Raw genomic sequence first — 17,363 nt, forward strand, 5'->3', positions numbered from 1 at the left:
CAGATATCACCTCACGCCACTCAGAGTGGCCAAAATGAACAAATCAGGAGACTATAGATGCTGGAAAGGATGTGGAGAAATGGAACCCTCTTGCACTGTTGGTGGGAATGCAAATTGGTGCAGCCACTCTGGAAAACAGTGTGGAGGTTCCTCAAAAAATTAAAAATAGACCTACCCTATGACCCAGCAATAGCACTGCTAGGAATTTGCCCAAGGGATACAGGAGTACTGATGCATAGGGAAACCCCAATGTTTATAGCAGCACTCTCAACAATAGCCAAATTATGGAAAGAGCCTAAATGTCCATCAACTGATGAATGGATAAAGAAATTGTGGTTTATATACACAATGGAGTACTATGTGGCAATGAGAAAGAATGAAATATGGCCCTTTGTAGCAACATGGATGGAACTGGAGAGTGTGATGCTAAGTGAAATAAGCCATACAGAGAAAGACAGATACTATATGATTTCACTCTTATGTGGATCCTGAGAAACTTAACAGGAACCCATGGGGGAGGGGAAGGAAAAAAAAAAAGAGGTTAGAGTGGAAGAGAGCCAAAGCATAAGAGACTCTTAAAAACTGAGAACAAACTGAGGGTTGATGGGGGGTGGGAGGGAGGGGAGGGTGGGTGATGGGTATTGAGGAGGGCACCTTTTGGGATGAGCACTGGGTGTTGTATGGAAACCAATTTGACAATACACTTCATATATTGAAAAAATAAAAAAAATTTAAAAAAATAAAGATTGGATCCTTCGGCAAAATGTAATTGTTTTACTGAAAGTCCTTAAAATTAAAAAAAAAGAAAACCTGTCTTGTTTGTCAGAATCGTAAGTTCATGGGACTTTAAGACTTGGAAGGGACATTGATAGATAGTCTAATTCTAGTTTCCATTAAAAATTTTTGACAGTTCCAAATAGATTAAGATATTTATGTGTGTGAACACCATAGGTCAGGGGCAAAGTGGGGCTTGAATCCTAGGCTCCTCCTGATAAAAGGAATTGATTTTACGTTACCCCAAAAATTCTTGACTTCATAATATTCAAGCAGCCCATGAACACTTCATATACCCATCAAGAAAGTCCTAGACCCTCTCTCCTCTTTTCACAAATATCACAGTGATTTCTCTGCCTCTTTGATGCTGCCATTCATGTTGATTTTTCTAAGAGGGGGAATATGATCAATAAGGAGCTAGCATTAAGAAGTGTGTCCCCTACAAACCTTCTCATCGAAATCTTCAGTATGACTTTAAATATTTAAATCTGCACCATCCAATGCCATGGGTGGTTAATGAACACTTGAAATGGGGCTCGTCCCAAATAAGATGTGTTAGGAGTGTAAAATATACACTGGATTTTGCAGACTTGGTGTGCAAAAACTATATAAAATATATATCGTTAATAATTCATATATTGATTACATATGAAATAATATTCTGGATATGTTGAGTTAAATAAATTATTACAATTAATTTCACTTGTTTCTTTTGACTTTCTAATGTGGCTACTAGAAAATTTTAAATTACATTTGTGGCTTGTGTAATGTTTTGATTAGACAGTGCTGATTTAGAGGCTATGATCCCTGTTTTGGTGAAAGCAGATACATCTTTATGATAATGAATATGAGAGTACTGATGATAAAATGTGCATTTTTTTCACATTGGAATGTTAACTGAACAATACTTTTTAACCAACAAGCACATATAAGACATAGTGTTTCGTTTCCTCTAAAAAGATTATTTACATCAACGGTGCATCTTAAAATCATTAGTATGGGGGACACCCATATTAATTAGTATGGTTCAGTCTCAGTTGGTTAAGTGTCCGACTTCAGTTAGGTCATAATCTCACAGTCCGTGAGTTCAGCCCTGCATCAGTTTCTCTGCTGTCCACACTGGGCCTGTTTTGGATTCTCTGTCTCCCTCTCCCTCTACCCTTCCCCCCAGCTCTCCCTCTCCCTCCCTTCCCCTCTCTCTCTCTCTCTCTCTCTCTCTCTCTCTCTCTCAAAAATAAATAAATAAACATTTTAAAAAAATAAAATCATTAGTATGTTGGAATTGAGGGGATAGATCTCAGAGTTTTGATCTTCAGAGTTTCATGGCAAGTTCTTGCAGGAACTCTATGCCCAAGTATACCATAAAACCTAAGGAAAATATGCAACCCAGTTTTAAAACCAACAGCAGGGCTATAAGAAAGTTCAGTTTAAGAGACATTTATAGACCATCTTCTCCTCACAAGATACTGTGCTAAGTACCGTAAGGACTACAAAGGTGGTGTTAAACACATCTCCTGTCCTCAAGGCACTTAATTCTAGGATGAATCTGAGAAGTGAACAACAGGCATAAAGTCATGAGAAACGTAGAGCTGAGGCACAGGGCCGCTGAGGCCACACATGCCATGCCTTTGTGTAAACTGCAAAAGGTGCTTCCTCCTCAAAGGTGTTGTAACCATCACTTGGATTTCAGCCCCTATTTGTCCCCCTCTCAAAGAAGGGAAAGATCACACTCAGTTGTATGTTCAGGGAAGAGGTGACATTCGCAGGTTAGGATTTCCGTAGACAGAAATGGAAGACAGGGAGCCTTGCTGAAGGAGGGAACAAAAAACAAAAGGAAACGATGATTTTTTTTCTCTCAACCAATGATCCACTTTCATGCAGCATCTCTAAGATATGAGTGGGGAAAGAATGAATGTGAAAACTTTGTAAGCCAAAAACAAAACAAAAAAAAACTTAAGTAGGATGATAGATAGATTACCTGGAATCCTGTACAAATCATACCAAAAAGGAAATACACTGAGGAATAAAGCAAATTTCCTTTCTAACTAGTGTTGGGTTTATGCTCAATCATTAACGATTATGCCTAGTTCAAAAGATGAGTTCTTTAGATGGTAAAATGGCACTATTTATTGAAATCTTGATAGTGACAGAGCTCCTTACCACCACCACCACCAAGAAAACACAGATGAAAACACAATCCAACCCCTCCTTATAAATATCTCAGGTTCTCAAAAATCTTCCTTATATTCTCATCCTCCCTTAGGCCCTAGAGCCCTGATAGGGAACTCTGGTGAAGCGTATTCACAGGCAACCTTTTTAAAGCTGTAGCTGATAACCACAGTCAGCAAGGATTGCTCTACCAAAATCCACGGAGATAAGCAAAGCACTCAACCTGTCTGATCTTTCTCACACGCTGACAGGAGTACCTGGTCCTGCACATCACCAGTGGCAAATCCAAGAAGACAGGAGAGACGTCACAAGGGATGCTCGGCAGGCCAGGCACAACCACGTTCACCAGGTGTATCTCCAGCTGAGAGCCATCGGTAGGATAAAGGAGCTCTAAGTGCAAACCTAAACACCAGGGAAAAGGGAATTTGAGGCTAAACAGAGCTGTAATCCACACAGAACATAAAAACATGGCCACACAGGAGCACTGTGAGACACTGAGCTTGCCTAAGGATTAAATTACTACTCCTCATTTCCAAATGCATTTATGACTGCTGTGTAAATGAATGTTCTCATTTACGAGTGTATAAAAAAGAATTTTCTCTCTCTCTTCAGGTCCATCCACTTAAATCCAGGAATTTTTCAGTCCTCAAAATTATTCTTTACACTGGTACAGGTGGGTAAACTAAGCCATGGTTTAGAAGTTCCCACATACAGGGGCACCTGGGTGGCTCAGTCAGTTAAGCGTCCAACTTCGGCTCATGAGTTCGAGTCCCGCGTCGGGCTCTGTGCTAAAAGATCAGAACTTGGAGCCTGCTTCAGATTCTGTCCCCATCTCTCTCTGCCCCTCCCCTGCTTGCACACGCTGTTTCAAACATAAATAAAAATATTTTTTAAAAAGTTCCTACATATAGAATCATCTGCAAGGAAGCAAACTAAGATTCTGGGGAACACATTGCTAAGTTCTATGCTGCACTCTTCCCTATCTCATCTACAGTTCCTAGGGTCCCATCCCCACAGCTTGGGATAAGAAGGTGGATACAGGCATAAAATGGTGTGATGTGCTCTGTTTCTGTGATATCAGCAAGTGAGCATGTGGAAACACAGAAGTCAGTCAGTGGGTCCAACACCCTTCAGGCCCTCTTTTATACCTGTCCTTAGCCAAGGAAGAAGACTCACATTATTTAGGATTCTTAGTAAGTAAGAAACTTGCATTTGGTAAGACCCAAACCTACCATCAAAAAGGACTGTGATCCACGTTCCCCCAGCAAGACTACCTTCTTCAGGCTCAATGTGGAAACGCAGGGAAGACACTGTAAATAAGAAAAACACTGGTTTTGAAGTTCAGATTCAATACACCTGCTTCCCTAACATTATAAAAACAAAATTTAGCATTCCTCAGAATCACCAGGAGGGCTTGATAAAGCACAGATTGCTGGGTCCCACCCCAGAGTTTCTGATTCAGCAGGTTTAGGGTAGGGCCCAAGAATTTACATTTATGACCAGGTGCTGCTAGTTCTACTGGTCTGGGGATCACACCTTCAAAACTTTGATCTTAAGGAAAGTTCTGTCTGATCCACTCTTCTTGGACACCCAAAAACCTAGTGTTCCCCAGAACAATCCTGAATTCCTACTTTCTTTGGAAAGGACCTCAAGGACACATTTGGCTTCTAATTAAACACATAATATCTCTTGTTTCTTTCCCACCCTTTAATCAGGGAGTCATAATTTAGCCACCAATTATTTCTTACATATCCACTTCCCAGAGAAGAGGAGAAACTTCTAGAAGTTTCTGTTCCTATTTAAATCCTCCTGTCTCCATTTACCATCCTCTAGTTTCCTCCTTTTAAATATATCAGAGCAACTCCCCAGAAGGATACAAAATTCTGTAGATGTTTGCCTTGCCGTCTCAGAGAGAGGCTGAAGCATGGATCAGGGCTGGAATTTCCTTGAAAACAACAACAATACTATAGACTACACATGCTAGGCTAGATTGGGTTCTCCCAGAGAGACCATTGGCTGAACATGGCAACCAAACCCTCATCTTTGAAGATCTCCTGGACATGCCTCGGCCAAGGCAAAGTAAATTCAAGGAGCCATCAAAAATCAGTCAACTCCTCAGTGAGGTCCTAGATAGGCAACATACTATCTATAGAACATTTTTCAGTTCTTATATCAGAAAAGTCAATGGATAATCCAGGCCATGCTAACCCTGGGTAGCCCAGGGCTTCCATGTACATTTATGTAGGTGGCATAATGCACAACCGAGGATGGTGGGGAATCAGTCACATCAACACAATTATTCACAGCAGTCCCAGCCAGGCCAACCCATGCTTCCCCCTCAAAAGTGTATTAGATACTTCTACCTAAAGCAGACCAAAAACGAATACCATAAAAAGATACCAAAGGTAAGTAAGCTCACAGAGAAAGTTAGAGACATGATTTGAGGAAAGAAGAGTTTAATACAAGCAGTTATTAACTGCTAAGACAAGATAAACTATTCCCTTTGGGAAGATAAAGCAATAAATCTAAAAAGAATTACATCACATGGCTCAAAAACGAATTCTAAAAAGAAGGTTATAAATTATTATTAGAAGCTCTAGATTATGACAGCAACCTCCATTGGCCATTAATTCATATATATATATATATATATATATGAATGTATATGTGAATATGTATATGAATATATATGTGTATATATGAATATATATGTAAGTATATATATGAATATATACATATATTCATAGCTATTTAATATATAGCCTACTAAGCAGAAAAAAATAATTTTTAAGCAGAGAAAATTTACACCCAGAGCAGATACTTGAAGACTTTCCCCAGATAATATTTTAAGTATCAGTAAAATAGTTCTCAAGGCAACTTGTTGTGCTCTATCTATAATCCCTTCGAAACACATCCTACTCACCTGCCAAAAGTAGTATTTCAGCACTCATCAGAGAGATCAGCCAGCCAGTCATCCTGTCCACTTAAATCAATCCTTTCAAAATTGCTCAGATATTGAAAGCATATTCAGTTTTGTTGGAGCAGCATAGCTTTTGTGCTTTATAAAAAAATAAAATGACAAATTACTATCATTTTTTACTTACATACTACTACTTTATGGGGCCAAAACTTGGGGAATTAAGGAAGTGATACCTACATGGCCCTAGAGTCTTCAAATCGACCCACTATCCTCCCAAGCTCAGGAGAAAAGAGTACTCTAAGAATCTCATATAAAATCATCACTATTTCACCTCCTCCCCCTTTCTCACCAACTTATTTTATGCATGTTTAAGCTGGGTAAATACTGATAGCCTCTTTCAATAACTCATTACGGAAAAGCTTAATTTAAAAAATACTAAATTCTAGATATCAAGATACAAGTTAATGGTAGTTGCGGTGTGAGGAGTAGGGTAGGTTGTTTTGTTTCTAAAAGAGTCTCAGGGGCACCTGGGTGGCTCAGTGGTTAAGCGTCCAACTTCAGCTCTGGTCATGATCTCACAATTCATGGGTTCGAGTCCTGCGTTAGGCTCTGTGCTGACAGCCCAGAGCCTGGAGCCTGCTTTGGATTCTGTGTCTCCCTCTTTCTCTGCCTCTCCCCTGCTTGCTGTCTATATCTCTCAAAAATAAATAGACATTAAAAAAAAAAAAAAAGTCTCAGTCCTCCAGGAAACCAATCAACACAAAAAAGTAAAAAGCTTAACAAAGCAAATGTTAAGTATGGTACTGGGTTGAAAAAATGGTACTAATGGGAATTTGGGGGAAACGGTCTCGTCCTCACAGCAGAGGAGAAAGGGAAGAAAGAAATGGAGGAAGAAAAAGCTGGAGCCTCCAAACTAGACCCCATGATTTCAAGGTCTCTCTACCCCATTCCACAGGCCCAGCTTAGCTGACCTATCTTCCTTAAACCCTGTCCTTTACTGTGCCATTTTTCTGCTCAATGCTTTTTTAATTCAATGCAAAACCTCCACCACTACTAAAATGACCCTAAGAATACCTCTCAGGATTTTTAGCAAGATTAACTGAGGTGCTATATGCAAAGATATTAACACAGGGCCTAACACGAAGGAGATACCCCACAAATGTTTTCTTTTCAAGGGCTCTCTATTTCCACTGCAAAGCCCTGGCTCTGACTTTTCAGTCTAACCATGATCTGGCCCCCTACCTTCCCAGCTTTCCCTGGCATGGCTCTCCAAACCAAACGAACCCTTCTCGGCACTGGACAGTTCCCCTCACCACCTCTCAGACAAGCCTTCATCAGGTCAGCCCCTTTCTTGCCTCCTGAGGGCAGCTTTCTACACTCCCCAAACTCTCTCATTGCGTAATGAAAAGCTGTCCTTCCTTCACGGCCCAGCTCAGGAGCTGCCTCCTCTGTGGTATCTGTCCCCCGTGTTGGTTCCTATGCTGCTCCATTCCACAGAAGGCAAGGAGAGACCAAGGAAAGAGGCAGACAGACCACTCCAGATTGGAAGGCAGCAGGCTCAACAAGCAAGGAAACTTACCTACAGGGTTGTCTTGGGCATCCTCAGGATGAGTAAATCTCTGCACCTGCCTGCCTGAATCTTAAATGTTTCATAGAGGCCTCAACCGGATTCAAACACATATACCAGGCAGGTAGTCTCAGCACCACAGTGCTCTCTCAAGGCTGTGACCTGGTGGTCTCTCAGACAAGTGGGAAGAGTGTACATTTCAAGCAGAGGGGGAGGGAAAAGGAGCCTCCAGGTTAGCTCTCGGGTCAACTGGAGGTCATGACCTCTCGATGATCCCTCCTCCTAACCATTGTATGCAATCTCACCTGCGCCCTCTTCTGCTGTGCCCAGAGTGGTCAGCAAGGGCTTTCACCAGCACCGACCGAGGTGGCTCATTTGACAGCCACTTGGCTGCACTTAGAGGCAGATACCACAGCAACACTATAGGCACATGCAAAAGAAAACATAGATTAAGATAATGATCCTCATTATAAGTAACATTTTTTCCCATCAAAAGTCCCATGATCCAAACCGTTCATTTACCAAGTCTCCAAGGCGGGGGTCAAACTGATGAGGTTTTTGGGGGTGATAGGGTTTGTGGGGTCCGGAGCCCACGACGAAGAAAGAATTTTTGAGAACATCTTTGGTGCAAAAAGGTGACTTATTGAAGCAGGGGGCAGGACCGTGGGCAGAAATTGCTGCCCTGGGACCATGAAGAAAGACCGGTTATATCTATGGGGTTGGGGAAGGTAAAGTCCAGGGGAAGTTTTTAGTGAGGTTTTCATATGCTAAAGAAGCCTCACCGGATACTGGAGGCCTAGCTATTGTCAAGCTAAAGTTGTTTTTCCCTCTAGCAAAGCATTAATTAACAGGAAGATAGTAAGGAGTTCCTGGAGAAACATTTTACTCTGCCAGCCTCAAGTATTTGTCAGTGGGCTGCAGGTTACAAGGAAATTGAATGCTATCTGCCATTTGCTTCTGCCTTTGTTTCACATATCTCTATGGAGGGGTGACAGAAAGTTAGGTCCTGCAGGACTGTGATCTCTACCAGTTTATCATTTGTTGTTCCCCTTTCCTTTGTTCTTGGGCAGCCAGGAGTGCCTAGGAATATCACACATATCCCACCTGGGAGTGGGAGGTGGTGTTTGCGGCCAGTCAACTTGCCTTATGCTCCCTCATCAACATCACTCAGGGCATTCACTTGTGTTTTTGTGATTTAATTAGCAGACTCAACAGGTGTGAACAGACAACATTCTGGCACAGGTGCCTCTTTTAGAGGCAATAATAATGTCCAAAGCCGTCCTGTTTTGGAGGATAGTTTTTCTCATTAGAGACATTTGTGTATTTGGTAAGGACAGACTTTTGCTGGCTATCGTTTAAGGCTTGCTGGGTGAATGCAGTAAGGGCATCTGTGTGTGCCATGACATCCTATAGGCCAATGGAGGGACAAAGATGGTGGCCAAATTGTACCAGTTGAAAACAGAACACACCCACCTGGCCTTGAGGAGGGGGAGTTTGGCAGCTTTAGACACGTGACCTAGTTGTGCATGCCATACATGTGAGCCAGGAGAGGCAAGGGAGAGGAGATGAACTGAGGGGAGCATATGCCAGATCAAGACCTTCACCTTCTCCTTCTTTCAATGATGTACAGTCCATTTCAGGCATAGTACATTTCAACAGGTCCAGCTTGCAGCAGGACAACCGGATCCCAGAGGAGACTGAGCAGTTCCCTTTTACCAGGGATGTGAAGTAATTCACACATTCCGGCACAACATCCCATTGCAAACTCCAACAGATAATGCCTTTCCCAGGTATGATGGGCCTTGGTGTTCTCAGCAGCATTGCACAGTGATCCATAGAGAGTTGGGGCAATGGCTGTTTTTCACGACTTCATATCATTGCCATTTTTAGTGTCTTACTAGGAGTCCCTAATCTGGTATATGGGGTAATGGTCCCTACTGATTTTTCATTTGAATGTATTAAAGTCTGGAAGAGTATTTTAGCCCATCCAGCCCAATTATTTTACTTGTTAGTAGTTTAATCTACTGCTTTCATATTACATTTTTTCATTCTACCAACCTGGTTGCTTGCAGGTTATAAGGGGAGATGGGACCTACATTCACTGCCATGTTGTTTTGCCCAGTCTTTTACATCATGACCTTTGATTTTTGTTTTTCTTTGTTGTTGTGGTTGTTGTTTTAAGTTTAGTTATTTATTTTTGAAAGAGAGAACGCGCGCACACACAAGCAGGGGAGGGACAGAGACAGAGGGAGACACAGAATCCAAAGCAGGCTTCAGGCTCCATCACTAGTTGGGAACTCCAGTGGATGGCCCCAGACTCCTTTGGTAATGGCCTTGGATGTTGTTTAGAACAGACATGATGTTAGTGCATTAACCTAGTCACTGTATTTGGGGGGCAATATGATATCCTTGGCCATATGCCATCTTATTTGGGTGCTGTAGTGACCTCTCTTCATATGTGTCCAATCTGCTTTATCTACGGATGGATCAGTTGCTAGGGTTTGTACCTGGGCTAGTGCTTCAGCTTCCTAGATTGCAACAGGGTGTCAGTACCCTACAATCTGGGATGTGGAAGACAGTGAGGACTACTTCAGGCTCTTGCTGATGGACCAAAATGTCTTTCTACATATCCTGACCCCTCAAGGACTTATTCATGAATATCTATCCTTTGGCTTCCAATTATTTAAGCCATAGGGTTCATCTCTGTAGTAAAGTCCAACTGTCAGTGCAAAGGGTTAACAGGCAGGATGCATTAGTGACCACCAGCCAAACCACAGGGTTCAGCCCATTGGCTGTTGAGGTTTGTTCCTACTTCAATCCAGATGGTGTTGGTGTCGGTCTGAATGGTAATTGCAGTCCATATAGAAGGTTGCCCTGACTAGACCCATCTCTATACCAGGCATGGGTAGGAATTTCCCCCATTTCCTCTCTACAGGCTGCCAGGGCCTCAGGAGCTACCACAGGAAGAGGGGTGGGAGCATCTGGAGGATCTACATACTCAACATGGGCTAATAGCACCCACATTTTTGACACAGTGGGCTCTCTCTCCTCTGCTGCGAATAGCCAAGCCACTTAGTCAAAGTGGGGGGTTTGGCCATGGCAGAGGCGGGTCAGTGGGACATATTTGTAACACATCTCTTGATGGGACGAGAAGTTTCTATCATGATATGCTGTTCCTTCATGAGACACTCTACCAGGAGGAACACTGGGAATACTGCTAGGAGCCATTGTTCTATGGGAGCATATTGGATTTCTACCCCCTTCTAGAGCTGGGACTAAAACCCTAGGGGTACTCTGTCCTTTGGTTGTCTCTGTTATAGTGCCCAGCCCATACCTTGTGGAGTCACAGACATGGTAGCCCTGCTTGGGAGAGGCCCAGAGCTTTAATCTCCTTTACTAATATTTTCGCTTTCTCAAAGGCAGCTTGTTGTTTTGATCCCCAGTTCTATATGTGCCCTTTCTTTACTAAGTGGAGTATGGGGTGGAGACATGGTACCAGGTACAGAATAAACCTCCAAACCCATACAAAGGCTTGCATCTCTTTCATATTCTTAGGGGTTAGATAGGCTCGCACCTTATCAATCCTAGCTTCTGGGATGACACGCATCTTATCCAACTAAACAACCAAACACTTCGTGGCAGTGCCTTGGCCCTGAATTTTCTGTGGGTTCAATGCCTGTCTTCTCCTGCACAGATGTTTTAGCAAAGCCTACAAAGTGTTCTGCAGCAGGGACTAGTCTTCACATGTTAATATTCTATCTCATCAATGTAATGGGCCCATTTTATTGATGTGAAGGAGAACAGGGACAGGTCTCCTATTACCCTCTGGTAACATATTGTGGAGCCGTGTAGGTAGCCTTGGGGAAGCACCTGAATTGTCCATTTTGCCCCTCCGACATGAAGGCAAAATTGATCTTGTGACACAGTAGCCAGTGGTATACTGCAAAAGGCATTTGCTAGTCTGGCATAGGATGGTACATTCATAGGATTGTGTCCAAGGCATCTACAATGGTAGCAATGTTGGGCACAGCCATATGCATAAGTGATGGGCACCACATTAGTCAATTTTTGGACCCTATGATCATCCTCCATGAGCCATCTGACTTTTTTTTTAATTTACATCCAAATTAGTTAGCATGCAACAATGATTTCAGGAGTAGATTCCTTAGTGCCCCTTACCCATTTAGCCCATCCCCACTCCCACAACCCCTCCAGTAACCCTCAGATTGTTCTCCATATTTACGAGTCTCTTCTTGTTTGTCCCCCTCCCTGTTTTTATATTATTTTTGTTTCCCTTCCCTTATGTTCATCTGTTTTGTCTCTTAAAGTCCTCATATCAGTGAATTCATATGATTTTTGTCTTTCTCTGACTAATTTCACTTAGCATAATACCCTCCAGTTCCATCCACATAGTTGCAAATGGCAAGATTACATTCTTCTTGATTGCCGGGTAATACTCCATTGTATATATACACCACATCTTCTTTATCCATTAATCCATCGATGGACATGTGGGCTATTTCCATACTTTGGCTATTGTTGATAGTGCTGCTATGAACATGGGGGTGCACGTGTCCTTTCAAAACAGCACACCTGTATCTCGTAGATAAATGCCTAGTAGTGCAATTGCTGGGTCATAGGGTAGTTCTATTTTTACTTTTTTAAGGAACCTCCATACTGTTTTCCAGAGTGGCTGCACCAGCTTGCATTCCCAGCCATCTGACGTTTTTACTCGCTATACCCCTCTGTTGAAAGCATTATGGGCAAGGCCTGCAATACCCACTCGGTGCAGTTCTTGGATAGTTTTCCTATTTCCTTGTGTCTCCCAAGCAATTTAACAATTGTTTGACACAAATATTGTTTGACACTTAGCATTCTTCAAGGGGGTGGTGGACTTCCTGATACCCAGCTAGTGTTTCTCCTCAGCACTGGTTTGATTACTGTAACCTGGAGGCAGAATTCACCGATTAAGTTTTGCAGAGTTTGACCTTGTAGGATATCAATGTGCAATATATCCTCTGGCATTGAAGAAATAAAAACTTTATATTCTTGTCGGGGAGGTTGCCCAATTTGTAGTGTCAAAGGGATCTCCCTGACATATGTTTATCATCTGTGACCATCAATGGTGCTGAGGGAGCCAGAAAACTTCTGAGGGTGACCATGCATTAGAGTGCACTTAGCTCCAGTGTCCACCAGAGCTACCATTTGCTAATTTCTGGGGAACCAGTGAATAGTAAACAGCACATGAGACCTCTGACCTCCTTCAATGACCCTCACCTAGAGGCAATCCTGGGCTGCATTCTATATGGAAGTTGTGGGAGGCACCCACCCCAAATAGGACTGTATTCCCGAGGCCCCTGCTAGAGAAGGTGGGCAACAGGGATGGTAGGGGCAAATGGAGCTGGTCTGAACTGTTGTTCAGGTTTTAAGGTTTTCCATAGGCTGACCAACACAGCATTGGGTTGCCCGTCTGTCTTTTCAGGTGGAGTCCTGACAGCAAGGACATCAAACCAAGGTTGCATCCTCATTACTTTGATCAGATCTTTTACAGCCAGTTGCAATAGCTTTTAGGCTTTTTATTTTTTGGTGGGGAGAGTGCAAGCAGGGGAGATGCTGAGAGAGGGGGACAGAAGATCCAAAGCAGGCTCTGCATTGGCAGACTGACAGAAGTGAGCTCAACGTGGGGCTCAAACTCACGAACTGCAAGATCATAACCTGAGCTGAAGCTAGATGTTCAACCAACTGAGCCACACAGGTGCCCCACTGTTTGGCTTTTTGAGTTCCCCCTCTGTCTCAGGTGTTTCCCACAGCCCATACCAATTCCCATGATTTGTAAGTTTCACCAAGATCAGCAATGGCTTGCCCAACATCATAAATGTCTTGTCCACACTTGGACTCAGCATGGATCTCAGCAACCCATACCAGGAGTGAGGGCACACTGGAGAAACTTGGCTTTCATTTTTGCAGCAAATGTGCCTTCAAAGACAAGGGCATAGATTTACTATCTCATTTCCAATTCCCTAAGAATTTGCTGCACCCCCTCTACCTATTTCCACAGACCCATGTGCCCAGGAGATCCCCCCTTATTGGGCCAAGCCTCCCTGCAGGCTAGAATAATCCAATATGTAAAGAAGTGAGTCCTTTGAACCCCTGAGCACTGTGCAGGTATACTGGAGGGCAGATATGTGGTGACGTTGCTATCTTCTCTGCCTCCTGGGCCTGGTCAGAGAAGCTACATGAACTCTTTTGTCCATCTCACAGCATCACTAACCATGCCCAGATACTCACCCTGACCTTTTGCTGGATTTTGGCAACTGTATCAGTAAGTTCAGCAGGAGTGTATTCTCTCGTGAATGTTTCCTGAACTGGGGGCTGCCCCGCCAGCTGGGCTTGCCATTGCTATGCTTTTGTTCTTCTTTGTATTAGGGGTGAGATGACACAGGGTCCTTTGTCCATTTCACAACAACCCCCTCAACATCCTCCTCTTTGCTCTCCTCACTTCCCCAGGGATTCCGCTTCCTCACATCCCAATCAGGCACTGTCATACGTGCTGGAATCTGAATCCAGAGCATTTTTTGCCTTCCTAGCTTTGAAACATGGCTCACAAAGTTCTTCAACTCCTCCTTCTGCTCTCCCACTTTGTCTACCAGCCCCAGAGCCAGCAGAGTGGTGGATACCTGCATGTCCTTCTTTAATCTCAGCTCTGCTTCCAACTTTCTAACCTGAGCTTCAGCCTGTAGCTGGGCATCAGTGTCTGGCCAAACCACCAATGGCAGAGGACAGCCCACTGCAGGAGATATGCATTCCCCTTCTCTGCCACAGTGTACTCTGTTCAGTTTCTCCAACAGGTGCATTAGTCCAGCTGGTGTTTTCTGGTGTCCCTGTACTCCTATGGTGGTCCACAAGCATCTACCATACAAGCCACCCCTCCCTGCTTAGAGGTCACTGGTCAATCCAGAATTTCGCTTGCAGATACCTTTTCTTTGGTCTCCTGGCTGGATGGCCAATTGTGGTCTTGCAAACTGGCCCCCATAACTCAAAGTTCAGGGAGAGACCGAAGAAAGAGGCAGGCCACTTCAGATGGGAGACAGCAGGTTTAGGAGGCAAGGGAATCTACATATGAGGCTTGTCTTGAGCAGCCTCAAGAGGAGTAGATCTCCACCCCTGCCTGCAGAATCTTAAAAGTTCAAATAGAGGGTTTAACTGAGCTTAGTCACACATACTGTCCAGATAGGCTCAACAACACATCACTATCTCAGGGCTGTCTCCTCTAAAACATCTCATGCGGTGGAAACAGGGGGACAGGGGAGAGGGTGAGGAGGCTCTGATTGTCCGTGTCCAGCTCTGGTTAACCAGTGGTCATGTCATCTCAATGACCTCCTCCAACATCCAGCCATTCCAGTTCTTGTTGCCCTTTCCTCTCTGAACCTTATGTCCTAAGCACCCTGGACAACGTAGTACATATATGCTTATTCTTTTAAATTATCTGTTCCTCAAGTCTAGAGCCTGGTCTTCTATTTCTACAACCATCTCTGTGCAAAGGTCCCACACAGTATTTAGTAAATTCTAATCGGTGAATATATATTTAAAAACTCTATGCCTGGCTTATCTAACCTGAAGGAAATGACTTTCACACATGAGAGATGAGCAGAATCTATGGAAGCTCAGCTAAAGAGCCAAATGCCTTGGATAATGTCCTGATGCCTGTTCTGGAGAAGCTGCCGAGCTCCTCCCGGGTACCCCCAAGTCAGAGGGCACAGACAAAATTCTTTGAAAAAAACTGGCTATGAAATGTTCTAAAAGTTAAAAACTTCTACTGGGCTTTTACCCAAAGAATACAAAAGCACTAATTCAAAAGGATATATGCACTCCTATGTTTATTGCAGCGTTACTTACAATGGCCAAAATATGGAAGCAGCCCCAAGTGTCCCTCGATAGATGAATGGATCAAGAAGATGTGGTATATACACGTATACAATGGAATGTTACTCAACCATAAAAAAGAATGAAATCTTGCCATTGACAACAACATGGATGGATCTAGAGAGTAGATCCATCCATTAATGCTAAGCAAAATAAGCCAGTCAGGGAAAGACAAATACCATATGATTTCATTCATACGTGGAATTTAAGAAACAAAACAAATGCACAAAGGCAAAAAAATTAGGCAAACCAAAGAAAAGACTGTTAACTATAGGCAACAAACTGATCTTTACCAGAGGGGAGATGGGTGAGGGAATGGGTAAAATAGGTTATAGGGATTAAGAGTGCACTCATCTTGATGAGCACTGAGTAAGCTATAGAATTGTTGACTCACTATGTTATATTCCTAAAACTAATATAACACTGCATGCTAGCTATATGGAATTAAAGTCAAATTTTTTTAAATAATAATAAGAGTTACAAAATTTACAGAATTAAGTATATGTATATATCACTAAATATACATTTAATTTATATTTTTAAGAAAACAGACTAGCAAAAATACTTACGTCATGTCAGAAAATATAAAAGCCATAATAAACTCCCAGAAAAAAGAATATCCGCATGAAACTTAGAATAAAGTATCTTATAGGTATGTCTTGATTAAGATAACCCAATATATAAAATCATCTATATTTAATTAAACTCCACAAACATTTATTATATTCCTAGTACATGCGGGGCCCTGTGCTAGGAACTCAGGAAACAGAGACAATCTGAGTATATGCCTTCAAGTCCTTAGCAGATGAAGTAGGGATGGAAGCCACTTGCATTTATGAAAGGAGATCTGTCATGTCTCAGTGGATTCAACATGTTTTCCTGTAAGTTGCAAAATTCTCTACATTTTTACATCTATTTGGAAGAAGATTCAATTTTAAAACATTCAATTTTCCAAAATACATCTACTGCATAGGGAAAGGTACCCAAGAGTATTTGCTACTCCATCCAAAGAACAGGATTTGACTTGCCTGTTACACCCTACAGAATATCCTCAGCACAGAAGAGTCAATTTTCAGTCTGGCTGCATGATTTTAATATTTCATTTCAATGCTTGCTCCCCAGCTTGAGACAATATAAGTAAATATTTACTTACACGTTGGTTTTCTTAAAATTCTATGCTTAGACCTGCACTGTTTCCTCTAGAATAGAGCAATCGAATCAATAAGTATACTTTTTCTTAACATGATTAATCCAATAATTCTTCCTAAGGATAAACTCAGCCTCCACTTAATTCTTTTAACCAGAGAATTTCCAACCAGAGGAGAGTGGTGTGCATTTGGTCAAGTCTCCTCTCACCTTCTGCCTCTCTCTGCTCTCATTCCTCCGCTTCCTCTTTTCCTCCCTCCCCAGTAAGCTTCCCCTCCCTGAGAATTCAGAGACAGAGTGGCAAGGTTGCTAATACAGACCGTCCATTTCCTTTTGTTCACCACAACATTGGCAAGGGGTATAATACCTAGAAAAGAGAGGGCAGAGACATTTCTGAATCAAACGGTACCTTTTCTGTTCCTGTCCCGTTGTGACTCAAGGGAGAAATTATCTTTCCTTTCTAAATGATCTTGTTTCTTTCTTGACAAGCACCGATGGCTGTGTTATCTGGTTAGAGTCCAGCCCTTAGCTACCGTGCAGGTAACTCACTCATGTTGGACTGTAACTCACCTAACTTGTTTGTGTTCTGGCCAAACATGCGCCAAAGTAGAAGTTCAGAGCTGACCATAGGGCAAGTTTAATGATTAACAAAAGCTACTTAGGCTTTTTCCTCTGGGTCTTTTATTAATGACCAAAGAAAGAATGTCTTACATTTTTCTCCACTTACTGCATGTGCCCAAACAAGAATTTTAAGTAAAGGTCCACCCTGTGAGACAAACAGAGATTGAAAGAATTTGCCAATAAGTCAGTGACCAAACACAGGGCCCAGGACAAAGGGCCACTGGAAAGCTGGTCTCCATTCAT

General features: G+C 42.6%; 1 protein-coding gene across 8 annotated transcripts in view; it reads right to left on the reverse strand.

Moving 5' to 3' along the window:
- Positions 1–17,045, reverse strand: part of PKHD1 (PKHD1 ciliary IPT domain containing fibrocystin/polyductin) — a 490,229-nt gene extending 473,184 nt beyond the window's left edge. For all 8 annotated transcript variants that reach the window (XR_007152423.1, XR_007152424.1, XM_047860172.1 and 5 more), the window contains exons 1-5: positions 16,909–17,045; positions 7,736–7,850; positions 5,867–6,001; positions 4,176–4,253; positions 3,201–3,345 (exon numbers count right to left, since the gene is read on the reverse strand). Coding sequence is in view for 6 of the 8 variants with exons in the window: in XM_047860172.1 (XP_047716128.1) it covers positions 3,201–3,345; positions 4,176–4,253; positions 5,867–5,918 (275 nt within the window). In the remaining 2 variants the exon portion in view is untranslated. The remainder of the gene's footprint in view (positions 1–3,200; positions 3,346–4,175; positions 4,254–5,866; positions 6,002–7,735; positions 7,851–16,908) is intronic.
- Positions 17,046–17,363: the final 318 nt, after the last annotated feature.

Source organism: Prionailurus viverrinus, chromosome B2 (genome assembly GCF_022837055.1).
Source record: "Prionailurus viverrinus isolate Anna chromosome B2, UM_Priviv_1.0, whole genome shotgun sequence".
Classification (NCBI taxonomy): Eukaryota; Metazoa; Chordata; class Mammalia; order Carnivora; family Felidae; genus Prionailurus; species Prionailurus viverrinus.